The sequence below is a fragment of the Sinohyriopsis cumingii genome, chromosome 3 (genome assembly GCF_028554795.1).
Source record: "Sinohyriopsis cumingii isolate HCF-2022 chromosome 3, ASM2855479v2, whole genome shotgun sequence".
In the NCBI taxonomy this organism is placed as follows: Eukaryota; Metazoa; Mollusca; class Bivalvia; order Unionida; family Unionidae; genus Sinohyriopsis; species Sinohyriopsis cumingii.
In genome coordinates, this window is record NC_142963.1 from 17,540,425 (window position 1) to 17,560,162 (window position 19,738).

Sequence of the window (19,738 nt, forward strand, 5' to 3'; positions counted from 1 at the left end):
TGTTCAGTTTTGCCAAGTTATGTGCAAGTTATCCCTCAACATGTTCTTTTTTTCTCTTTATCAGCTTGATTTGGTAAGTAAAAATGAATGAATTTTCTTTGATCTCAGTAACCTTTTTGGTAGAGCCTATTAAATGCCATTTTCCTTCAGTTTCATTGCGTGTGTGTGTTTTGCAGATTAGAATATGCATAGCTCTAGAGGATGGGGCAGACTTTTTGTTAGGTACTGATAGTATCGCATGCGCTACAAAACTTGCTTCAGCTTGAAATGGGTCTAACTAATCTAATTGTTTCTTGTTCGTTATACATCTGACAATACTTTGACATTCTAAGTTGTAATAAAAGCATACCAAATCCTATCAACATACTGAATACAATCTCTTTTAAGTAGGGGAACAGTCTTCTTCCTGCATACCAAATCCTATCAACATACTGAATGTAATCTCTTTTAAGTAGGGGAGCAGTCTTCTTCCTTATGTCCACTGATCTAGCAGAGTGGCAGAGATTTGATTATCAGCACCTGACTTTCCAACATATATCGTTGTGTAAGGCTCGAAGAAACCAAGCAGTGCTTGGTTGTCAGTCTGTTGGTGAAAAATCAAAATTTGTCAGTGTGAAAAATCTACAGGAAGAATTTGTTGCCATGACAATTTTGCTGTATAAGTTTACAATTTAATGTTAAATAACAGCAATCCACTAGCTCTGCTTTTATTTTTAGACCAAATTACCAGAAAAGTTGACTTGAAAACTTGTATAAACAGCTATTGTTGCATAGCTATCAATCAAGCAGTGTTCCTGGTCAGAGAACTTTCCCACAGCTTTCTTTTGGCACAATTATGGTAGAAACTACAGTCAAGATGTTTCGGGGAATATCCTAAAACACAAAAATAGGCAATTTGATTCAAATAACAGGCCGTAAAATGTAAAAATTTCTATCAACTGCAACCTTATTACCTGAAGTTGTGGGAAGGTAAGATCCATAGAGATATCCATATGTACATCTGTAAAAAAATAAAGGTGTTTTTAGTCATTTTTGTGCAGTCTTTTTTCTCAAACGTCAGGTAAAGGCAGATGCCTTTCATTTCCATTGTTGCTAGGCTGAAGTTGAAGGTCATGAGCTGAAACTGATTTTCCTTTCAGCATGACAAGTCAAGTTTCCCTGACCTAATTTTCTTCAGACTTTTTAAGTAGTTGGGCAGGGCCAGTACTTTATTGATTCTGAGGCTGAGAGGTGAAAGGTTAATGCCACTAAAATCTACATTGTCATTTTTTATTCTGTCTGCAAGGTCTTGTGAGCTGCTTGTATATCAACGAGCCCCTCTTGCATTGTGCATCTATTAGCAATTGCCGTTTTAAACTTCTCCTTAAACACTGGACCAATTTGACCAAATTTAGCACAGATCATACTAATAGATTTTAGCCAAACTTGATGGAAAGCATTCTGTCATGAAATACTTTCAAATATATACAGATGATTCTGATCTAATATTAAATATGGCTATGTTACTACAAGTGAAAAAATTAAACTATTTCTCAAAAGCTACTCAATATATTTTGACCAAATGTGACAAATCATCCAGGCAGTGAGGGCTTTTGGTTATATAAAACTAATGCCATTGTTTAAAATAAATACCTTCTTAAACCCTGTAAACAGAATTTAATATTAGACAAAAAGCATGCTGACATAGAGACCATTTAAATTTATACAGATGTTGCTGATTTGCCTACAGAATTTGACCAGAAACTATCTTGGACTTAATCCTTTCTGGGCCTTCAGGATTCTCATTAAAAGTAAAAGCTTTACATTTCTGTGTACCACTATCCATTTGCATATACCCACAAATTGACACTCTGACACCTGTTTGCTTGAATGACAACAGCAAGAATAGTTGTTAACAAACAGTGGGATGATTTTTGTAATGAATATACAACTAATTGAATGTCATTTGTCTGATAACACTGCCAAGACACAAGCAAGTGTTCGTACTTTCATGTTTTAAAAATGTTTTTTATAAATCATTGCCACGTAATTTCTTGTTTGATATGGATGATTAGCAATTACATAAATTTATTGATTTATAAATTAATGTGAGAATATTTTTTATCAATCACAGCATTGTTAGGTGCTTGTTTATGACAGCTGAATGGGCAAACATCATTCTGCTGTTGTTTGATCAACAAAATACATTTAGCACAAATGCTGAGATGGCTTAATGGCTTTATTTTTCATGGCTAAAAAAAACCACAAGATTAACACCTTTCAGCTTTTAAAGAGCTGATATTATTTACAAAATAAACTAACGTCAGAGTGCAGTGATTGACTTTTGATGCAACTAAAATGAACATTGACAAATAGAAAGATTTAGCATCTTTATTTGTGTGAGGAAATATTAAATGATAAAACACTATTTTCTTCAAGAATACAGCATAGCACAAAATTTTTAAGAACTTCAAGAAATTGGTGTAAATATTGTTAAGTTTTGAGCCATGCCATAATTGTGTTATAATCAGAATTCTTGTTGTAATGAAATATGTTACAGTAGGGTTTCACTGTGTTCAAGCTCAAACTGCAAGGTCACTTTCATTGTTGATACCTACAGTCAGACCTGCCTTTAACAGTGACCTGTTAGAAAAACTCCACAATGTTTTACAAAGACGCTATTTTAGGTTGCTTAATTAGCTTGTCATAGAAATTAACCTAATGTCTTTAGTGACCGCTTTTCTCATTTCTCAGAGGTTTGACTCTTTTACATGATTTTTAAAAACATGTTTTGTGTGATACTGCCTTGCTTCTATGTGTACCACCCAATTATGCACGGCTTTGTTGTTTCTTTTGAGTGCAGTCTGGTATCCTTTACAGCATTGTATGGATTTATGTATATATCATTTGTACGTACTTATGTATGTATGTATGTATGTATGGCAAACTTATCTCTTCTGTGCTGATCATGGCCCTTAACAATCTTCATTTTTAAAGATATTTGTGACTAGTTTGATGGAATATAAATATAATTCTCTTTTGTACAATAATTAAGGTTTGTTGTCAATACAATAAGAAATACTTGGAGGAATTTCTAAATTGATGCATGGCTTTACACTCTAGCAAAGCAGTCAGTTCATGTAATAGATCACTCTTCTATGGAAAAACTTCATTGACAGTCACACGAATATTCACTTTATGCTGAAAAATTTGATGATAAATTTTGACGTAATGATACACCATATATACTTGCTTATAAGTCAAGTCCAACTGCAAACTGGAAAGACCCAGATCTGCTGGCACATTATGGGTCTCTGCTGTTTGTTAGGATAATCAGTAGAACAAACAACAAAGAACTGATATGTAGGCGCATAATGCTACAGTAGATCCGGATCTTTATTCTTTGCAGTTTGACTTGACTTATAAGTGAGTACAGATGGTAATTTTATAGAGCTATGGTGACAAACTTTTAACCAGGCTTTAATTACCTATAACTTGACACATGCACTTAGCCAGTTAGTCGTTGAACCATTGCTAAAGTTAATGTCAACATTAAGAAAATAATGATTGCTGTTTGAAAAATAACTAAAGTATTATCTGTTTATCCATAATTGTTGAGTAATCCACACCTTAATTGTCATCAATAATTTTCTATACATAAACTATTGATTGCTATGGACTTTTACAGTGGCAGACAGGCACTACTGGTAAACTGGGTAAAGAAAAATGGAACTTAGGTCTAATTATTGACAGTGCATATTGTAGTTCATATTTTTTCCTGTGTGTGGTACATTTATTAGCTTGATATTCAGTGTGAATCACACCTCTTAGTTGGCCTAGTGTAAAAATGTTAATGTACTATAACATTGTTTTGTTATGTGCTGCTCAAAACGTTTATATACTGGTAATGATCTTCCAATATATATTGATTGGGGAGGAATGAAATAAAGTGAATAATTGTGCTTCTAATGTATGTGTATTATCTGATTCTCAGAAATGACACATATGAAAAATAGACCCATAAAACATGGAGAAAATTATTGTTCGTAGGTAGTACATGCATTTATAATGTTTGAATATTGGAGCTACTGATGTCCTAAAATCTTGTTTGTGAAGTTGAAAATTGCCCCATCATGTAACTAAATACTTTTCTATCATTGTCAGGTTCCAGAGCCTCCACCAAGACCTAAAAATGCAGTCTTTGAAGATGATGAAAAAGCCAAAGTAAGCAATGGATCTGCATTGTTTTGCATTTCTTCTTAATTTTGTAACTGGAGTGGCGTCAGGGGTATTTGGACATATAATCCATTTGCATGCTTCTTCAAATACATTATCCAGTCACAATACATTAGGTGAACTACTACCTCATAAATCCAGCCCTCCCAGGCTGAAACATTTTAGCTAAAAGATTAAAATTATCTGCCCAGTTGGCAGTTAGAGTGATCTCCCCTTGATACAGATAATGGTGCCAGATCCTATGTGTACTTCAGTTACTAATTCTGCTCAAATGCTCTAGACAGAAAGACAGGCCTTGCAATCCATTGCCAGTTTTCTACCATTAAGCAAGTTGGAGGAGTCTTTGCTTCAAAGAGAGGAGTAATTCTCAGCAACAAGGGCACATGTTTTTGTTGCCAGGCAAATCATAGGTGGCCATATGTCCCAAACCTTCTGAGGCAGGCTGGGAGTGGAAGAAAAAAAAACAACAAATTTCTCTCTTTCCAAGCCATTCACCAAGCATCATTGACTTACCACCACTTCCACCTACAGGTGACCTTCTGTGGGTGCTAGACTTCTTCTGTTCCACCAGTTTTGGATCAACTTAATGCTGGCAAACAATTGTTTTGGATGGACTCTGGAACTTGTTAATTCAGCACACTCCAATTTCACTGTCCTCCTTCATGACAGAGATTTCAAGTGATTCCACAAAAGTGGAGACGTTAGAGCTTTTGCCATTCAAGCAGGCAGTGGACTAAAACCAAACTCTTAGGGTATATGTTCCAGACTATTTTATTAGTTATGAAACCTTGGGTAAAATTGACACCTGTCAGAGACTGATGGAAATGGGAAGGTTTGTCTGCCTGTCTGTGCAACATGGTGAATAAGCAAATAGTTTTGACCTGTCTGATATGTATTTCGATATAGCTATTAACATGGTATCACAAAGATTTCCTTGGCTACCACAAGATAGTGTACCAGTTCCAGATTTCATTTGGCCTTAATCTCAGCCCTTAGGACTTCACCAAGAGTTCGGACTGCATCATATCCCACTTCAGGATGTCCTTCACAGTGACCTGGTATTCCTGGACATTATACTGTAAAAAGAGAAGTATGTTTGGTTTTGGTTCACATTATGAACAGCCTTTTCTACCTCATTTGCAGTATAGGGTGGATAGTCCATGTGAAGAAGATGGATCATGTTCCCGTTCATCAATTTGTTCATCACCCAATGGAGTTTTCAATTTGTTCCCAAATCTTCCATGCTTGGAGTTTCAACTCCTTGACCAACTCAGTGTGGCAGTAGACCTTGTTATGCCTTGACAACCTATGCATGTGCCATCTAAAGATGGCCTTTCTGGCAGTGGCGCCTGATTTGAGTCATTTAGATCACCAGATCTTTAACTAAATCAAACACATCATGCCTCAGTAGCAAGACAGCATGTGGCTAGCAGTGGGAGTGCCTTTAGAAGCCCAATAATGGAAATGACAATGTGTGCAGATGCCAGTTTGTCAGGTTGGGTGGCACACTTACTACATAAATTTGTGATGGTCAGCAGCAGTGATTTTCAGGCAATGGACATACTCAAGTACAAAACAGCTGAAGTTGCCATTTTTCCATCTGTATCCAGAGAAACTGCACCCTCATGCCTTGCTCTAGTCAGGGATGTCCAGCTAGTGAAGGCTTCATCCTGCAACTGGCTAACTTCTTTCTTTCGTATTTGAAGACTACAAGCTAGCTCCCATCACAATCAGAGGATAACATTCCATGATCTTAGACATGTTAAGACCTCATGGAAGAGATGATATTGGCCGCAACAAGGACCTTTCCATCTTTTTGTCCAATTTTGACATATTCAGGTCACACTCACTCACCTTGATTCCAAATGGAACCTCTCTGGGGTCTTCATATGGTTCAGCTTCTCTAAGTTAAAGCCATCAGTTTCTATGTCACCGATGTAGTTATTATGCAAGACTTACTTCCTAATAGCACTAGTTTCAGCTTGCAGCATGTGTGATCTGCAAGTGATGTTTGTGGATCCAAACTGCATGCACCCTGGCTCAGTCATACTAATAATGCAACTGGGTTTCATTTCATAGAACATATTGTAATATGTCAAGGGTCAAGGTCGAATAAAATTGAATAGATGGACAGCTCATGCCTTTTTCAGTTACTAAATCTCTCCAGTGTATTGTAGTGTCAAGAAATGTGTGTTCACTACAAAAAGTTCTTATATAGATCATTAAAGCACAAAACAAAACAAATATTAATAGTCAACACAGTTTATTATATGTCTTCCAGGGTTGAATGTGTTTTCTCACAAAATCTAGTGCTCAGAATAGTGAATTATAATATTTGCCAATTTTCAGAACAGATGTTTCATAAAGCATGTTGAAATAACAATAATTTCAGTGTTAAATTGCATGTGAAAATCAGCATAAATGTTCCATTTGTCCTAATTCACATGATCTCTAACTCAGATAATCCCAATTCCCAAACTAATCTTATATAGAAAAAGAAGTTAATAGTTCTCAAAATTTGTTCATATAACGTACGGAAATGGCAATGATTTTGTGCACTCAGTCAAGGTTCGTAGCCAGACCTGGATTTGTGTTTTAGAGCCCAGTGGTAAATATGTTAGAGGCACAGTCTGGAACCAGATGTTAAGTGTGTCGCGTTTGTTGGCTGAGATGCAGCGTGTCGTTTTGAGTGACACAGTCTGGAACCGGATGTCAATAATGTGTCACTTGAGTTGAATGCGACAATGTGTGTGGTTTTGTCGCAACAAAGTGTGTCGTTGTGTCTGGTTTATTATTTCTACATCTAAATGACACGACCACTACAAAATGGATGGAAATTTGTGATTTCAAAATGATCCATGAAATTGAATAGGAAATTTGATATTGAATAGGAAATTCGATAATGTCAACTGGAATACTAAATTTCCAATGGATAGCAGACGGCTGTGTTGATGACGACACAGTCACAATGTCGTCAGCTAAATCCCTCTATGGGAGTTTTTATCTGATATAACGAAAAAATAAACGTTTAAACAATTTCAGAGAAACATTATAGTAGTCATTATGAGTACTAAATTTAATGTGTTGGTAGTAACTAGTCTACCTTGCTATTAAGGCTTGATGAGAGACTTTTTGCTTGGTCTTGAAACCTTTACTGGAGTCCAGTAGAACCACAACTGCCAAAATGGTAGATCTCACCCCTATTTATAGGTTTTTTGAACACACTCAGGAAATTCGTGACAAAAGTTTTCATGAATATGACAAAATACGGAAGAATTCAGAAAGATTAACCTGAGCGCCTCCTAGTAGAAATCCGAGCGCCCAATACACACAGTAGTAAAAATGGCGCCCGATTTCAAACGACAAAAATAGCAATTATTTCACAAGAAATTATACAAAGATTTAACATTGATGATGAATGGTTTCATCACAAAAAATTATGCACTTACATGAGTTTTACCTTTACCCTGGAGAAAAAAGGATACAATTGCCTATTTCTCTCTCAAAATAGAAGGTAAGTGATAACAGTTTACAATCCTGTTATGTAGATGCTGGGTTTCAAAAATCTTTAACCAGATGATAAATATTTAAACAAATCATTGTTATATGATTTACATATTGTATCAACTTACTTTTCCTTTGTGCAAGTGTCATATATCAAAAACTGTTACTACAGTTACTGTTATTTGCATTGGAAACAGAGGTACGACTTTCCAACATGAAGGGAATGTAAACAATAAATGGAGATATAAATTATCTCCAACATTAATGATATGTGCAAATGCACTTTATAAAAATACAAGTTGACAGGTAGTCAGGATTGTTTCAATATTACCTTTAGCAGGCAATCAGCAAATAAGTATCCTCTCACTGTCCTTGATTGATCTGTTGAGAGAGGGAGGCAGAGCTGCAGGAGCCAAGTGTCCTGAGGTGCATGGAGATGTCCACACTGGCCATTAATGGTGCTTTCTACCAGTTTAGGCAAGAAACATAGATGTAACCCACAAGTGCTTTCTGCTTGGCGAAAGTGTGTTACTCTAACTCTCGCAGGATTTTACATGACTCATGAAGATTTTGGCTTGTGAATTAGAGATTTCCACAACCTTATCTTCAAACATAAGGTCTCTTTTTGAGACGTAATAGAGTCATTTTCAGGCATGCTTAGACTACTTTCTGGAGCTTATATTTGCATGACATGGCCTTGCAAAGTAGAGAGCTGAATTGTGTTGGGCCAACAGTAACTGCCCTGACAGTTACTGTGCACCATTCAAGACAGCACCACCTCAGCCCCATGAAACTTTTGAGTGCAAGTCAATAACCAGATGTGTGATCTGACATGGATTACCCGTGCACATGTATAAATGCATTATCTTTCATTATGCTAACCTCACATTAGAAGTTCATCCTTTTGCATGAGCAGTCATATTGCCCCCTGCAAGGTGACATAGGTAGACGTTAAAAGACGCTTAAAGATTTCCTCTTCCTATTCTACTAATGTTCACGTGACTGGATAATGTATTTGACAGAAAATGTAAATTGTTTAGTAAATTGTGTTTCTCAAAAATACTTACCGAATCAGATTGTCATATATACCTCCCACCATTCCCTTCAAATGCTAGTATCCTATTTTAGGTTTCACTAATATATACTATATGGATGGACATCTTGCAGTGTTGGGTGTTAATTTGTAAGAGTTATTTCCCTTTGTGTTTGTCTGTCTATATATATATATATATATATATATATAGATATAGATATATATGACACGGACATAAAGACCTTCGTTGCAATAAAGGAAGGTAGTGGAGAGATATATTCCAATTGTAAATGTGATTCGGAGAAAAATTATTTACAAAAAAGATTTACTTTCATGTACTGTCAGATACTCATTTTTTAAAAGCTTTAATGAAAAACTGGATGAAAGGTTAACAGAATAAGCTGTTTATTTGTAAAATAAATTATAGACAATTTCAATAAATATTTCCCATATTTTATATTATCTTTTTAAACTTTCATCATGATGTCATATTTTTTGGGGTATTTCAAGTTTTCAAACTGGCTTGTATACAGTATGTCAAACCCTGTATTAGAATTGCCAGCAGAATGAATGAAGCTTTTTAGAATACACATTTCTTTGCAAAAATTGAACCAGAAGCATTGTTTTAATGAAATTTATTGCTAGTATTTGTCATTGTCAGATTTTTGTTTCAAGAAAATTAATATAATGATTTTTCCATATGTAATTGATTTTTAAAATGTTTATATTTATTCACTTATATTTTAAAAAATAGTCATGCTGAAACATTTCCCCAGTTTTCAAGCCAAATTAAATATAACAATTGCAACCCTTTTGTGACACATTAATCTAGGTTTAGTTTTTTTCCAAGCAGGAAAATGAATAATTTGATTACGAAACAGTGATTTCAGTGGAAAATCATTGCCATATTATAAATTATGGGTAAGACTGGTACTATATTATCATTTGACTAGTTCTTCTCTACAGCAGATGAATTTTTTTTCAAATGAATGGAGGAATCAAGCAAACATTTTTATTCTGATTTTCTGTTATATATTACATTGCAGTTACTTGCGAAATTATTGAAGAGTAAAAACCCAGATGACCTACAAGCTGCCAACAGGTTAATTAAAAACATGGTCAAGCAGGTAGGTAACAGCAGCAATATCGTTTTAAGCTTTACTGGTCAAAGACCTGAAGGGCCCATGCAATGTTCTGTTGTCCCTAATCTGTTGGTCCATCCAGCTGTTTTCCCATTTCTGTCGGTACATCCATCTGATGACACAAGTTTGTCTTTGCTATTGCACCTACTCTACATGGATGAAAGTCATGAAATGTGTCACTGAGGTCTATATAGTCCACATTGAAAATAACCACTCTCTGACATCTAAGATGTACACTAGGGTTTCCATTTTTAAAATTTAATTATCTCTTCTGCTGAACTCTTATCTGAATGTGATTTCCAGTTTAAAACTTTATATAATGTAGATAGTTCCAAATGAAAATGGAGCTAATTTGAAGTCCAGCATGGCTGCTATGGTGGGTTTCTTGAATATGTTTTTATTGCTTTGATTCCTGAATAAATGGTTCTGTTATTAGCTCTCCTCGTCAAAGACCGGAAGAGCTTATGGGATGGTCTTTTGCCTATCATTTTTCATCTGTGCATCCATAAGGAACAGTTTGATATCACTACTCTCCTAAACTAATTGCTGGATTGCCATAAAACATTACACACACATTCATCCCATGGTCTAATTGCACACATGCCAACCATTACACTTTTGCCATAAAACATTACACTATTTTCACCCAATTAGGTTTTACACTTGACAGTATATAGATTATGCTCTTTCATTACATTAAAAATAAAATACAAATAATGCAATAAAAAGTTTTGTTGGACATTTATTATCATCTCTTTAATCCCACTCATATAAAAATAATGTAAGAATTAATTTGTCCCTTCTAGACCTACAAGGACTTTCCTTATTTTCTATTTATAACCACTGACTGTATATGACCCATTTCTAAGAAAACAGACAGGTTTTGGGTTTCTTTAATTTGAAAGATTGTCTGACAGATTCATTATATTGATAATCAAGTTTGTTAGTGGATCAGTCTGTACTTTTAAAGAAAATGGTGCCATATGATTAGTGAAATGGGATTTTTCTGTGTCTTGTGGATAAAAATTCTTAGAGCAGATTGATCTTTTTAAACTTAGAATCATTTCTGATCAGAAAAAGGACAAATCATAAATTTGTAAAGAATATGAGTGTGATGTAATATAGCACTTGGATTGAGCACAAAAGAATTTGCAGACTTCACAATCGTTCATTGAAAGTTAGACATTATGAATAGTTGAGTTTTGAATATAAATAATTTGTAAGTATTTTTTTTTTTGTATTCTGGTTTTAATCCACATGGATTTTGCCCATTTTCACAAAGAATTTTGACCCACGGTAGATCCAGGTTAGTAGCAAAAATAAATGTACATTTTTCATAGTTTACTGTAATTATGGTATTTAATACACTTTATGCTCTGATTATATATAGCAAAAATTAGGCTTATACTTCTCACAGGGTTGGTATGTATGTAATTTGCAATACATGAAAATGATGTACTCAACATTCAATATGGCCACCACAGTGACCTTCTTAAAAATCTTGGTATAGCTCATTGGATGGTCGTGTAAACATGGGGGTTTTTATAGAAAGATTTCTTATGATGTCTGGTTGGTCCTAAATGATGCTGACCTTGTCCAGTATGGTCATCTTGAAAATCTAGCTTTTGCTACAACTCATGAACAGAAATTCATAATGACAATGGGTTTTACTAGAAGACATCTTAATGATGTCTAGCTGGTCCACAGTGATATCTAATATGACTGCCACATTGTTATTGCTACTCCTCCTGATTGGATGGTTATATTAATTTTGTTTTTAGTAAAAGACTTCTTATGATATCCTGTTGGTGCTAAATGAACATCATGCCAATCTAGTCTCCAGTATGGCTACTGTGGCAGCCACCTTGAAAATCGTGATATCACTACTCCTCCTGAACAAAAGTCACTGCTCCACCGAAATGGAGTCATATTGACATGGAATGTTGACTAGAAGACTTCTTATGATGTCAGTTTGGTACTAAATGAAAATGGTGCCAGCCTAACGTGTAATATGACCATGACAGTGGTCAGCTTGAAAATATTATTATTGCTACTTCTCCTGAACAGACAGCTCCAGTGGCATAATGGTTACAGCATCCGCCTCGGATGCAGGTAGTCATGGGTTCGATCCCTGGCCGAGTCATACCAAAGACTTAAAAAATGTTACCAGCAGCTGCCTCGCTTGGCGCTCAGCATTAAGAGGTTAGTGTTAGGACTGGTCGGCCTGGTGTCAGGATAATGTGACTGGGTGGGACATCATGCTTCATGTCTGCGGCATGATGCCCCGGTGCTAGACATCACTATAAACTGTCACACTGCAGACATTGTAGTGATATGACTGAAAAATTGTTAAACCTATGTTAAAAATCCAAATCACACACGCACTCTCCTGAACAGATGGTCATATAAACAGGGTTTTCACTAAAAGACTTTTTTTTTATCTTGTTGTTCTTAAATGAAAATAGAGAAGATAAGATAAGAATTCTTTATTTCAAACTACAAAGTCCATACCTCTAAATTAAAATATAATTATATAGTAAAAACATTGTAAACATAAAAAAACATATATAGAGTCATCCTGGACGTCTTGTTGACATGAGTTTTTCGCCAGAATAATATTACTTTCACTGTTCCTAAAATCTTTTTAATAGCTCATCCTGGATAAATGTTTGTTTTCACAAATAGAATTCCTGTTTTAACTAGTTGGTCTTAAATGGAAATGGTGCCACTCAGACATTCAACCACAGTGGTCATTCTTGCAAATCTTGTTATCACTTTTCCTGAATGAATGATTATATCAACATGGCTGGTTATATTGACTTTCGCCAGAATACTTCTTATGATGTCCTAAAAGGGAATGTTGCCGATCTCATATCCAGTATAGCTACTTTGGCAGCCATCTTGAAAATTTTGTTGTTGATCCCTCAAAATGGAAAGTCATATAAACACAGGGTTTTCACCAGACACTTATTATGTCTTATTGGTCAAAAATTAAATTGATACTGATCTGACAGCTTGCATGAACATTTAAAATGGAACGTCATGGGGTTTTCATCAGAAGAGTTGTTATTGAGACTTGTTGGTTCTAAATGAAAATGATGTAGATTGACAGTCATTATGGCCACCATTGTGACTATCTTGAAAATATTGTTATCTTGGCTCCTTCCACATGGATGGCTGTATTGATATGGGAGTTTACACCATTTGACTTTGTGATACCTAGTTGGTCCTAAATGAAATGGATTTGAACTGTACATCCATTGCGGCTGTTTTGAAAACTTTGCTGTCACTACTTCCTCAGAATGGATGGTTACATTTTACGATACCTAAATGAAAAGAGTGCCAAGCTGACGTCCACAGCAGCTCATTTGAACATCTTGTTATTGCAGAAGAGTATCAGAGATGGTTTCAGCACTCAGCAGTTACAAGTAAGGAATGGTCTTATCTAGAATTCCTGAAAATTCTTTTTACCCAGTAGAGTGTCATTACTTTTGAATGACTGTTGTTACTGAATACAACACAAAGCCCTCTCCCCACAGGTGCCATAGTGGCATGCCTTGAGGTGAGCTAATGAAATTTGAGAAACATTTTTGTTATATATAAATGACCTGAATTGATTTTTGGGTTTACAGCAGTTTTTCTTTTACATATTTTTTCTGTATTGCTCATAGACCAGAATAACTTTTTGATAGTCTGTTGTCCATCATCTGTCATTTGTCCATTCATTAGTACAAGTATATTATACTGATGCTTTTAGTTTGTCCTAAGTAGAAAGAAGTGCCACTCAGACATCCAAAATGGCCACCACAGTGGCTAGCTTGAAAATAGTATTACCATTACTCCTCCAGATCCAGTGATCCTGTCACATGGTACATTGAGAGACTTCTTATGATGTCCTAAATGAAAATCAGTTTTATTTGCACTCCTCAATGGAAGGTCTTGTATTAACATGAAGTTTCACCACAAGAAATCTTATGGTGTCTAGTTGGTCTAATTAAAAATGGTGGTGATCTTAAATGTAAGATGGCCACAATGGTGGTCATCTTAAAAATCTTACCATTACTTTAAAATATTAGTAGTTAAACAGAAAAACAGTCACATTTTGGATTCCTGGAAATTCTGTTCACCCATTAGAGTATCAGTCCCACCATAATATGTAGCATATAATGTTATGACATTAATCTGCCCAGTTTTGTCCTATATTGTTTCTGCACAATAACTTGAGCTTTCCGCAATCTACCATTACCAAACTTAATTTTTTTACAAATTTGACTAGGCATTAAATGTAAAGGTTATTGTGACTTTAAGAAATGTGGATTTTGCACAATAGCATTATTTTAGAGCAAGTTCCTTGAACAGAATTTCTATGTGACTATATAGATTTTGAGGTCTAAATGTCAAAGGTCAAGGTCATAGTGAACCCAATAAGAAAAAAATGGTTTCTGCATGGTGGTTGTTGTTGTTTTAGTGCTTAATGCCATTTTTCAGTGCAAGAGACATGGCAGCCAGTATAACTAGTGTTGTACTAGTGCTTATTTATGAGACAATTAAACGGAACCGGCATGTAAATACCATTCATTGTACTCTTGTTTATCTTGTTAGTCCGAATAAGCAAAACCACTTGAGGTAGACAATTAAATTTGGTATGCACATTTGTATGTGTTAAATTAGATATCTAACCTCTATTCCAATGTAGGATGCAGAGAGGATGGAGAAGGTATCTCAGCGAATCAATGATCTTGAGACCATTAACATCAATACCAAGCTTTTGAGGGAGATGATTGGCCACTACAATCCCTCCACAACATCACAATCTGAAAAGGAGACCATGAAGGTTGGTATCTATATTACAAAGATAATCATAATGACAGTGGTTGGTATCTATATTACAAAGATAATCATAATGACAGGGGTTGGTATCTATATTGCAAAGATAATCATAATGACAGTGGTTGGTATCTATAATACAAAGATAATCATAATGACAGTGGTTGGTATCTATATTACAAAGATAATCATAATGACAGTGGTTGGTATCTATATTACAAAGATAATCATAATGACAGTGGTTGGTATCTATATTACAAAGATAATCATAAAGACAGTGGTTGGTATCTATATTACAAAGATAATCATAATGACAGTGATTGGTATCTATATTACAAAGATAATCATAATGACAGTGGTTGGTATGTATATTACAAAGATAATCATAATGACAGTGGTTGGTATCTACATTACAAAGATAATCATAATGACAGTGGTTCAGCTGAATGGAACTGCAGATGAACCAGAGTTAATTTCCCCACAATTTTTGACTTTTATAGATTTTAATCCCCATAATTCTTATGGCATAGTATCCATTCTATGTTATCAGTTAGTATTACTAAAAATAGTTTTAAAAGAACTTTATGGTTCTACTAAAATTAGTAACAAAACATATAGTCAGTTTTAATGTTCTTTTATATGTCAAGAAGACAAATCCAATTTAGGTAAATGATTAGACCTGATAGTTATTTCTATTGTACATAGTTCAGCTAATTGTAATACTTAAATTAATAGTTGAAAGGAAACTGAAATTTTGAAAATAATGTTTTTTACATTTTTTATTTTACTTCTCAAGCTATATGTAAGAAATTAACATTTAGACTAATATTAGGATGACTTCAGTCCTCCAAGCCATTACTATTCCCATTACCCTTGTTCATTACTGAATGCACCTTTTCAGCACCTTTGGTGTTAATTTAGCCCAAAGTCTGTTACATGGATATGTCTTTGTTGCCACTTGAGATCCTCAAAATTTCCACATGTAAAATCAAATTTTTCATATTTAAATTCATTTTAGTTGAAATACCAAATTTTGGTTGAATAGCTCTGCCCTGACCCCAGAAAAGGTACTTTTTTGCAAACAGTTTTTCGTTAGGTTAGCCTAGCAGAAAAGGAAGTGCATGAACTATGCACATTAATGACATCCAGTCATTTAAATTATTTATTAATTTCCACTTTATCTTTGTTTGCATTATATTTAGAAACAAATTCAAAGCATACTTTAACAGATTTGTAATAAATGTTATGATGACCATGTGTCTTAAATGACAAAAATATTTTAAAACCATGAAAAAACCTAAAACTAACCTAAAATTTTAAAATTCATTTTCACTTCTGACCTTGATAACATACATTTTGACATTTAAATGCAAACACAGACCACTCCTTTAGCATAATTTGTTAGCTATAAACACAATACTGCATGTTGAAGTCATTCCTATGTATAATCGATTAAAATAAAGACTCATTGCTATCATTCAGTTCGTAAAGGAAATGGATAGTTACATTGATAAATTTCATTGCATCGACTTGGATTGAAATCAAAGAGTGATCAGCTCATGAGTATCCATTGAATAAATACATTATAACAAGGTTGTTTAAAGCACCGCACAATAATCCTACTCGATTTGTTTGTTTTTTTAAAAGTGTTTTTAGCTTATAATTTGTTCACTTGGCCCATTGTGCAGTTAAGCAGTAATAGAACTTACACCCATGCAGCAGTTATCAATGGTCACTTACTGTAAAATCACAGGATGTGAATGAATAGAAGGAGAGTCAAGCATTTAGTATGACCAGATTGCCAGAAAAAGGCAGATAAAATCATTAAGTGTAAAAAAAATAGCATTTGCCCTACTTGTTTTAAAGTAGGGAAAAAAGTACTTTTCCTACATTTGTGATTTGGAAAATTGTACTTATCTGACTTCAAAATATGTAGTCCCGAGCATCAGTTAATGGGAAAATTTTACTTATTTGACTTCAAATTGTGTAGTCCCGAGCATCCGGGATTTGATCAGCCCTACTGATAAATATATTCCCTTTTGTTGAGTGTGTTTTATGTTTATTGGATGTTTATTGCCATCTCTCCGATAAATATCTCGCCTGGGTGTTGGCATCCCACTCAAAGTTTCCCTGTCTAATATATGAGCTATGTAGCTGGTAAATTGTGGGCTCCAAAGTCAACGCTTCCTATTTTATTAACAAGCTCTCTCAATTCCTTTCATAGGGTGTCAGATATAATGCATACAGAATCATCCCATGAGTTACAGTTTTTAGATTACAACTGTTAACATACACAAAGCAAATTCATCTATTATTAGGTAACTTCGGAAAGGGGGGGGGGCTGATTTTCTTTTGAGCTGAGATATTGTATTTTTATCTCAAGATAATTATTTTTTAAATGAAGTAATGGAAATATTATGCCATTCTTTTTCTTTAGATCAATGCAAGATATTTTTCCAGCAATTGCCAGATGGAATCTTTTTTAATTAAAAAAGTCAGGCCCCTCCAGAACATTAAATTGTTGGTCTGTAATGTATTTATGCTTTATCTTGGTATGTAATTATTCATGGTACTAAGCTCTTATCCTGGCCAACATTCACTCGAGAAAGTGTGAGATTATCCATATGGAATGGTCTCTTCATCTGTCAGTTTTTCATCGGATTTGTGAGCTTTGGGGGCACCTGATGATCACCCTTTTTAGCTACAAACTTCCCACCTTTATCTCAGCAGCTCTGGACCCAGAAGCTTGGACCATGGCTGTGTTGTAAATCAGTTGGGAGGTGTTATGGGCCTTTGCCTATCACCCCATGGTCTTTGCAGCAAACATAATACAGAAGGTAAAGGATCAGAATTGCAATACGAGTCTGAAAGCCCCAATCAGATAGGACAAGTCCTGGGTCAGTGATCTCAGAGAGCCCCTATTAGATAGCAGACCTGCCATCTCTTATGATTTTGCCATAGGTCTTAAAAAAATTACACAAAAAATACAGACTTACAGCATAATAGCAAAAACTACAGAAAAATGTTGCCAAAAAATCTGGATAATTGGTTCATCCGTGTTTTATTTTGGATCTGGGTTTCATATTAGAATTTGTAAAATTAGGGAGCCAGAGTAACTTTGCAGCAGCACCCCAGATGCTTTAAACTGTATCTATTTGTTCATGTGAAGCGTCTGCATGATCAAACTGTTGATTATAGAATTTTTAAAAATGGTGTCCAGAAAGTGATGCATGTTTACAACGAAAGGAAAAGAAAACCTCTAGAAAAGTGTTAACAATCAACACAGAAGAATAAAAAGGATTATTCAGATTCTTGTGAATAAAAGCTTTAAAGGACACAATTACATTTATTGGACATCATGTGCCAGTTTGAGTATGTCTCATGGCAGGAGATATGAGAGATGGCAACAAGCCATTGAGCTGCATATGGTTTGGAACTTGAGTTTGTGCAGCTGTACTAGTGGTAAATAAAGTCTTTGTATACTTTACAAACATTTCAGTTGAACATAATGTTTATCGTCGATGCGTCAAACTTTTAATTACATTTTCCAGCTTTACAGTATTAGTTATTGATATTTTGTTACACCTTACTGAAAACTAGTCAGTCTTATGGAAAAAAATCAACTGCCTTACTGAGATGGACTCATCAGGGCTGGCAGATCTGAGATAGGACAAATTCTGGGTCAGTGATCTCTGAGAGCCCCTATCAGGTAGGAGAAGTCCTAGGTCAGTGATCAGACACAATCTAGTGATAGATGTCATATGATTTGCTGTTGGTCCACAGTGACTTGGTTAGGACTTATCCCTAACCTAGAGAAATCAGGTCTAATTCTTTTTAGCATTTTATTTACATAATTATGAATTTCCTTACCTCTTTAGTTGAGTTTATGTTTCCTCAAAGAATACACAAAATCCTGGACTTTGCAGAAAAATAGGTCACTATGAGCTCACCTTGATCTGTTTCTTCTGGGAGCCATACATTTTATGGTAGAACTGATATCCCAAGGGTGACTACATCTTTTTCCTTTTAAGTGTCACTTCTTGGCAGTCTGGAAGCCACCATCGGATTCACTGTCATATCATATTTCTCTAGGGTTAACATTTCAAGTGGTGGTATATTCAAGAAAAGTTTCTGATGGGAGGTCCTATGCATGCCACCAAACCCCACTACTGTCTGCTGTAGACCAACACTTCAGATTCATGGGGGGGGAGGCTTATTTAGAGCCAGAACAAGTACTTTGCTAAGGACATTGGTGACAACAAGAGAGTCTTAAACTATTTAAAAGTGAAAGCCGTGTTTTCACCCTAAAAGTAGAAGTCGAAGAATCTACTCTTGCAACACAGAGGTACTCTGTTTCACACCAATCCTCAGATTCTTTGCCTTCCATCAGCCTCCCTCCATACTGACAAATTCAGAATAACAATTGTAAAGATAACATTATTGATATTAAAAAGTAGTTTTCTGTGATAGTAAAACTAATTTTAATTTTGTGATATTTACCTGTCACTATTTGATGCCCTTTTCCCACCCACTCTGATATCCTTCATTAGCCAGTGTCATTAAAAAGACTGATGATGTGCTGTTACACATGGGCCAATGACAGGTATTCAGAATGGTTCAGTGCACATATTATTATAATTTCTAGAACAGGATGATGATGCATCTAGCAGTGAGCAAAGTTTTTCTATTTTGAAAGGAATAAGCTTAACAATAGTGACTGGTAAATATCTCTTAATTAAAGTAGTTGTACTCCCCATATAAACTAAATTTGCTAAAATACTGGTTGCATTAGAGATGTGGCTTTTCTAGAGGGGTACTTTTGAGTACAATCTTGTTGATACCAAGAAATTCTGGCCATAAAAAGTGAGTGGATACTGGTTGGAGGGTGGGGTGGGAGGGAGGATGCATTCAAGACAGTAACCGTTCTAACTGGAATATCTTTGACTTGAGTACATTCAAACTATTTGCATAATCTCAGCATAAAGCATATTTTGTCATGTACATTAAAACTTTGAAA

General features: G+C 35.0%; 1 protein-coding gene across 1 annotated transcript in view; it reads left to right on the forward strand.

Moving 5' to 3' along the window:
• LOC149802494 (ADP-ribosylation factor-binding protein GGA1-like) overlaps positions 1-19,738 on the forward strand; it is a 78,936-nt gene that overhangs the window by 26,640 nt on the left and 32,558 nt on the right. The window contains exons 5-7 of the mRNA XM_089951524.1: positions 4,144-4,203; positions 9,799-9,879; positions 14,591-14,728. Coding sequence (XP_089807650.1) covers positions 4,144-4,203; positions 9,799-9,879; positions 14,591-14,728 — 279 coding nt within the window. The remainder of the gene's footprint in view (positions 1-4,143; positions 4,204-9,798; positions 9,880-14,590; positions 14,729-19,738) is intronic.